Source organism: Dipteris shenzhenensis, chromosome 32 (assembly GCF_047967505.1).
Source record: "Dipteris shenzhenensis isolate YYH24624 ecotype China chromosome 32, Dip_SZ_1.0, whole genome shotgun sequence".
In the NCBI taxonomy this organism is placed as follows: domain Eukaryota; kingdom Viridiplantae; phylum Streptophyta; class Polypodiopsida; order Gleicheniales; family Dipteridaceae; genus Dipteris; species Dipteris shenzhenensis.
The window spans coordinates 22,172,684-22,179,759 of NC_141627.1; the positions used below are offsets into that span (position 1 = coordinate 22,172,684).

At 40.9% G+C, this 7,076-nt stretch overlaps 1 protein-coding gene across 10 annotated transcripts; it reads right to left on the minus strand.

Moving 5' to 3' along the window:
* Positions 1 to 101: 101 nt before the first annotated feature.
* LOC147880465 (pleiotropic drug resistance protein 1-like) lies at positions 102 to 6,541 on the minus strand. Of its 10 annotated transcripts, none has more exons than XM_087370799.1 (21): positions 6,457 to 6,541; positions 6,181 to 6,340; positions 5,987 to 6,063; positions 5,851 to 5,904; positions 5,629 to 5,719; positions 5,153 to 5,454; positions 4,722 to 5,003; positions 4,265 to 4,581; positions 3,995 to 4,155; positions 3,790 to 3,893; positions 3,487 to 3,649; positions 3,210 to 3,303; positions 2,890 to 3,019; positions 2,453 to 2,785; positions 2,053 to 2,343; positions 1,768 to 1,851; positions 1,538 to 1,671; positions 1,189 to 1,416; positions 890 to 1,061; positions 484 to 738; positions 102 to 375 (listed from the first exon to the last, which is right to left on the minus strand). In XM_087370799.1, exons 1-21 carry the CDS (start codon positions 6,538 to 6,540, stop codon positions 103 to 105), a joined length of 3,789 nt encoding a protein of 1,262 aa, XP_087226925.1. In that variant the 5' UTR covers position 6,541; the 3' UTR covers position 102. The 10 variants fall into 10 exon arrangements, with proteins under 10 accessions (XP_087226925.1, XP_087226920.1, XP_087226922.1 ...); XM_087370794.1 differs by having other exon boundaries at positions 2,890 to 3,124; XM_087370796.1 differs by having other exon boundaries at positions 2,890 to 3,064; positions 3,186 to 3,303.
* Between the last annotated feature and the right edge of the window lie 535 nt (positions 6,542 to 7,076).

The following is a 7,076-nucleotide window of genomic DNA, read 5'->3' on the forward strand; positions in this document are numbered from 1 at the left end:
TGTAGATTGCCCAAGGATTTTGTATTTTACATTGAACGTAAGTCTAACAAGATGCCTTCATCAAATGTTCGGTTGAATACTCCATGGAAAGCATTTTGCAGCTCACCGCTTTTGGAAGTTAAGGAACTTTATGGAGAATGCGAATACAAATGCGAACAGTATTATCATGCCCACATGGACACCGGCTACTACTCCCAAAAAGTCATGGCGGAACCCAAAGTATTCCTGGAGATACTGTGGCACTGTCTCCCTCCCGCTTCCAGCAACATCAATTGTTATGTTGTCAAGATCCCCTAATTGAGAAGTGATTAAACCATATAATGTCCATGAAACTGGATTACCCCAGTAGTACCATCTCCACCAAATAGGAATTCTCTGAAACGTCAACAAGTATTGTTAGAAACAAACTACCCGGACAACTCCTGACAAAATATTAGGACTGAAGGCATTAGAGAAAGTGTGTAGCTGACAGATGGAACTTACAGGGCGCGGGATCATGAAACCTGAGAAGAGGTTCCAGAGGCTGTAGAAGGCTGATGAAATGATAGCAGCAAATGCATGGCTTGGTGTGATTGCGACAATCATCATGCCATAGAAGGTGAAGTACGCGAATGTACAAAACATAAAGAAGAGGAACCAAAAAAGCTTGACTACCGTCCATTGGAAGTTCATCATGGAGTAAACTATCAATCCGTATACAAAAGTCTGCACTAAGTTATAGGGGATCTCAACAACCACCTGCATAAAAAAATTTAGAAAGGCATTTCCAAATTAATGGATATGAAGATTGATACTCCAGCAGTAGAGAGAGTGTGATTAATGTGGCCATACCCACAAACCGATGAGACTATGGCTGTTTGACAACATTACAATGGTAGAAGTAGCGCACCTGTCCAAAAGCGTAAGCGAGTGGAGAATACATTCCAGCTGCCTTTTCACGATAGAAGACGGTTCTTTCAACATCTACAACTGGTTGAATTGTGTTTGCATTGGTTATTCCAAGAAACAGTGTAGCCGCATACATTGCACCCATGATGTTGGCTATATCTTGTTGTCCGGTTCTGAGTACACAAAGCACGGCAGAATACTAAGAAACTTTCTCAAACAGGCACAGCACATCCTAGTTTCAACTGCTGCAGATTCTTGCGATAGCTCAACTGTACTTGAAAATAAGGCAAGTGTACTTACGTTTTGGAACCAATGTCCCAGAATACCGTTCCAAACAAAATTGCAATCACGGTTGTGAAGAAAAGCCGCACAGCATTGTATTCTGGATTGCGCCAATATGACCAGTGTTGCTTCCAAAGACAGGAAAGGCACTGCACAGCAAAGCTCTGAGAGTACTTGGTTGGAAAGTACAGGTCCTTTGATCCCGGGGCTGGTGCACTTAATTCCTTGATAAGCTCTCTATTTCGTCTGTAACAGAGTAGTTGTGAGCTCAATCTTAGATTCAAAGGTGTTGCTTCCTATTTGTAGACTTAATATAATGTCTTTACAATGGCATGCTCAGGCACAAATCCAATGGAAAGACACTTACTGAAAGAGAGGTGAGTCTTTGTATATCTGAGCAAAGTCAACACCAAGGCGAGCCTCAGCTCCTGGTGAACTGATGTCCAACATCCATGTTGCTGGATTGTAACCTTCCTTAATTTTGGGAACATAAGGTATTGCCTGTGTAGTGAAACTGTGGTCAGCATTGGATGTTGCACGACACTGAACGGATGCTGACAGAAAGTCAGTACTTTTCAAGATTTGAATATTTCTTACCTCAAAGTATCTGACAAGTTTTTGAGAGTGGTGACCGAGAGGCCCATTGTAAATGACTTGCCCTCCACGCTTCATTAAGAGCAACTGAAAGGAAGATTGGAGTCACTCTAACTCTGCCTTGTTCACTTCATTTGATCAATCTCTATTCCAAAAATTCATCATCTACACTCCAATGACCATGTATGCAGAGACAAAGGATTGTGTTGTCTATATGCTCTTATAGGTGGACAACCACCATCAAGCTATGCACTGTGAAGAATCAATTATGCAATCAGGTTCTTATACCTCATCAAATGCTTCAAATATATCAATGCTAGGCTGGTGAATTGTGCAGACCACAGTACGCCCTGTGTCCACGGTGTTACGAACTGCTCGCATGACAATCGCAGCAGCTCGTGCATCCAATCCAGAAGTTGGCTCATCCATGAAAATGATGGAAGGATTTGCAACCAGCTCCACAGCAATAGTTAACCTTTTGCGCTGTTCGGTTGAGAGACCATTAATTCCAGGAAGGCCAACAATAGCATTTTGAATTGGATTGAGCTCAACGAGCTCCATAACTTCATCAACAAACATCTGCAGAATACAGTAAAATTCTAAATAAGAACCTTTTATCCTTATGATACCAATTATACATTAGTATTTGGCTCTACATTTTTCTCAAGCTTTCGATTGTGGTTCTTACCCTTCGTGTGTGTGCATCCACTTCTTTGGTGAGCCTGAGCCATGCAGAATATATAAGAGATTCCTTAACAGTGACGTGTGGTGAATGAATATCATTTTGTTCACAGTACCCTACAATACGAGCAAAAGTTTCCTGCTTCTTGGGATATCCTGATATGGTTATGTTACCCTTAATGTACCCCCCTGTTTTTCGTCCTGCCAACACATCCATCAAAGTTGTTTTGCCAGCACCACTAACACCAACCAAGGCTGTCAAAATGCCTGGTCTAAAGGAGCCACTCACGCTCCGTAGTAGCTGTAGACATGGTTCGGGTACTCCTTGTTGACTCATTTCCTGTAGCATAGCACAAAAATGAGACAAAAAACTGCTTTATAATTTTACTACTCAAGGCACATGTGAAAATGATTCACTAACAAAAATGATGAAGAAAAACTTACAGAAGGCATATCAACATAGTAGTTAATCTCATCAAAAGCAATGGCCAATGGCTGAAAAGGTAAAACCATGCCCCTATTTGTAGCTTCCACAACTACTTCATTGATGGCCTCGACATGTTCAGAACCTGAACTAGCAAAATGACTTGAATTTTTTTCCTGTATTTCAATGCCTGTCAAATGCAGACAACCTAAGATAAGCAACCTCACCGACTTATATGTAAATGCAGAGTAAGATCTAGGCTCACAAAAGGATAAGGACAAGGTGGTCTAGACCTTTCGGAAGCACTTTTGCAGGGCTTGAGAAAGATTGCCTTTTTAACCTTGATTGTGATGGGCACAATGAATCACCAGTCTGATTTAAATGTGTCTCTTCACGAGCCTCCTCTGAAAAAATAGCTTGTGGCTGGCCAATAGCTGTAGCATTGGAGACATGTCATAGAAACTTAGGCTCTGTTGGACACAATTGTTGAACTAATTAATTAAAGTTGTTTCAGCTTTGAGATTGAGAAACACACTTTAGCGTTTACATTAAAATGTTTTGTCCCTTTGTGTACTGTGCCTACAGGATATGATGACTGAATAGAAGTAGAGTCTCACGATTCAAATATGCCAATGCGATAGTGTACAACACATTGAAGAGAACAGTAAATCCAACCAGTGCTCCAATACCGATCCAATACCAATAACCCTCAGTAAACATTCCTCGTTCCTTCAGTACAGCTTTGCCGATAGTTTGTGCAGCTATAGTATCATTAAAGGGCTGAATGAAGACAAGCTAGTCATCAGTTTGGAAGACCATCACTACTTTTCCATATCCTAATGCAAAAAGAATAAACACATGACTAAGTAGCTAAGCTTCATCAAGCTAGCTATACTATTAAAAAGGCAATTCTCACATACCAAGTTCCAACGATGTGCCAAAAATTCATTCACAGCCAATGCGTTCTGTCCATACATCATGGGTGAGATCCAATATCCCCAAATCCACCATTTATGTATATTGTCTGTACACATCAAAGTTCTAAACTATTAGTTTTCTTTTAAGTGACAATAATTCAATCTGGTTTGAAAATAGAATAATTATTAGGCTCACAGACTTGCATACCTTTAGATATAACAAATCCTCCTAAGACAAAGATAATCATGAGTGCAAATGAACCAAACGTATTTGCTACAACCATGCTTCTTCCAGCCGCACCAAGGAAGCGAAAGAGCGCATAGGCCATTTGAGAGACCAAAAATAAGAGCAAAAACTGCCCAAAAAATCTGCAATGTAGAAAAACACGTTAGTACCATTTTGAGCACAGGTGATTCATGAATCCACAGAAGAGTCCACGCCTTATAATTAAAATAATGTACGGAAATGCTCGCAGACCTGCCAGCTTCAGGAGCGAATCCAATGATAAAATATGTGAGACAAATCCAGATTCCTGATTCCAATATGGATAATGGTATTCTAGTGATAAAAGTTGGTATGGAAGCAGCCCACGCAGGGTAGAACATTTGATCCCTTTGTTTGTAGAACACAGGAAGTCGATCAACCGCCATAGAAAGCTCAGCAAATCCATTGAACATTACGTTGACCATGCCAAAGAAAAGGGCACCTAAGTATAAAGTGCCATCTGTGATGTTGTCCGGATGTAATTTTGTTCGAAAAAATACAGTCATGGTAATCACAGATACCACTGATATCTGAAAGGTGAGAGAACAAGTATATCAGATGATCTCTCTAACTAGTTCAATGGGTATCCAAATGATGGAAAGCTTTATCTAAAAAAGGTCTTAGTGTTCCATATTGGACAACTAAGGGTATGCCTTTTTGAGATAGCAACCTGAACAGTCTTGAAGATGTAGAGGAATGAGTTCCGCTTCATGAGCAGCGACTCCCTCCAAAAGCAAGCCTTTAATAAGTTCCACTTGTCAAGTCCATATTTCTTCATGGAAAGAGATGCCGGATGACTCAGTGTTTTGTCAAATGGTACTGCCAGGTCTTCTTGAATACGCTCACCCACATGGAAAGAGGAGAAACCTTCTCTGAACTCTTTTACAGAGATGAATCGGTATGGCTGGTTACAATTGGCCCAATATTGTTCTTGATCCTTCCGTGAAGTAACCTACATATGAGTGAAACATTAATCTCATCTAAATGAGCAAGTCCAAACCATTAAATTCATCTTCAAATTGTGACTGCCCCACACCATACGGTAGTCTACATGCTCTGTGGCTTGCCTAGTTCTGAATACATTAGAAAAGGCTGGATTACCTCTTGCAAAAAATCTGCCACGCTTTTTCTCTCAGGACACTTGAATCCCATGGCCTCAAAGAAGTCAAGAATCAACTCTCTAGGTCCTTGATAAACAATGTGGCCTTCCGAAAGTAAAATAACGTCATCAAACAGGTTAAATGTTTCTGGAGCAGGCTGCAGAAGTGAAACAATCATCGTCCCATCTAGCAGATGCACAGATTGGCGCAAGCATTTCACAATCTGATAGGTCGTTGAACTATCTAGTCCAGTAGATATTTCATCCATGAACAAGGCCCTGGAAGGTCCCACTAGCATCTCGCCTGAATGAAACATAGAGAAAAGTAACCTTAATGTGGGATGTGGACCCTACATTCTTTAAAGGATCCAGAATGGCCAATATCTTGAATGCAAAAAAGGACAACGATCACACTAGTTTCACGATGGATTTCTACTGAGCCTCTAAATTGTTTACTGAGATTCTTCGATCCACTTACCAGTTGTCACCCTTTTCTTCTGCCCTCCAGAAATGCCTCGCAGCATAGCATTACCAACCAAAGTATCCGCACATATGTCAAGACCCAAAATCTGTGACATGGAATAGGTAATCATATGATGGCACGGATGTAAAATTTGAGGAAAACCATAAGCACGGAAACCTTATTGTTATAATGCTCATTGTTTCTGTGTCAAACACATATGAAGCCTAAAACCCATACCTTCATCACATAGTCTGTGACAATACTGGTCTCCTGCCCTTCCATGGCAATTGCCTATAAAAATCAGCATCTGAACATGTCAGGAGCTTAGAATTCAAATGCCTATACCTAATCATCCAAATCAGAAAGACTGTACCTTCATCAGGATATCAACATCAGGATCTGGTTTTATTCCAGCTTCTTTTTCTCTTCTTGAAAGCTCCACTAGCATTTCTGTCATAAAATACAATTGTTGAAGGAAAGAGTTACAGTTTATGTCGCTTGCATGCTTAAACTGTGATGACAAGGTGCTACAAGAAACCACCAACAGCTCAGCAAGGAAATACTTACGGTATCTTGTCCCCACACCCTGGCAACGACCAGAAAAGTCAAGTGTTTCACGAACAGTCATTTCACCAATCTGCCTATCTTCTTGGCTGATGTAAGCTGATGTTCTTTGAGGGACAAATTCAGAAAATGCATGTCCATTGTAGGTTACTTGCCCTGAAACCTGTAATGAAATACCAGTCATCACTATGTAAACACCTGGAACTAAATTACTAACAAAATGCTTTCTTCTGCATTTAAGATGGAGCATTCCATTCCATTCCAGCCTTTTGTACTAACCCGCAGTTCGGGGTCGAGCTTTCCTGCAAGAGCCAGCAAGAACGTTGTTTTCCCAGAACCTGGAGGCCCTAGGAGCAGTGTCATTCTGGAGAAGCTCCAAAAGTAGAACAAGTTATTCAAAAGTTGTCTGCGTTAAATGACATGAAGCTCGCTCTCTTTCATTTTTGAATGTGATTTTATACCACCAAGTAAAGGAAACTGTCTTGAACGTACCTGGACGGCTTCAAAATTCCACTAACGTCATTGAGAATGGTTAGGTTTCGTTTCCTTGTTGGTAAGAGGTGAATTCGACCAAGGAGCCCCTAACGGAATGAGATCGAATGGCGACAGTTAGCTTTGCATTGTCAGTGTGGAAAGTAGTTCCCATGACTGTTGAAATACTGTAAGTTAAGCTGGTACTACATGAATTTGCTTTGGGCGGTCTGCAAGTAACTCTATTCCTCATGTGTCTGTCTATCGAAAATTGAAAAAGAAGGGTAGCAGATCCTGCAAGCATATACCTCTATCATGTTCATGGTAAAATTGAAGAGTGTTGGCAGGGCTCTGCTCCCAACGTACGCATCTGCTTCAACTGTTAGGTGCTTGTATCGAACTTCTATCTTGGGAAGAGGAATATTGAC

What these genes read in the sequence shown, in the direction of transcription:
- LOC147880465 (XM_087370794.1), bottom strand. Translation starts at nt 6,540, where the DNA reads ATGACACTGCTCCTAGGGCCTCCAGGTTCTGGGAAAACAACGTTCTTG. An exon ending in ACATCTTCAAGACTGTTCAG is followed by an intron (nt 4,582 to 4,721) that starts GTTGCTATCTCA and finishes CTCACCTTTCAG; the next exon opens with ATATCAGTGGTATCTGTGAT. An exon ending in TGGATGCACACACACGAAGG is followed by an intron (nt 2,344 to 2,452) that starts GTAAGAACCACA and finishes TGTATTCTGCAG; the next exon opens with ATGTTTGTTGATGAAGTTAT.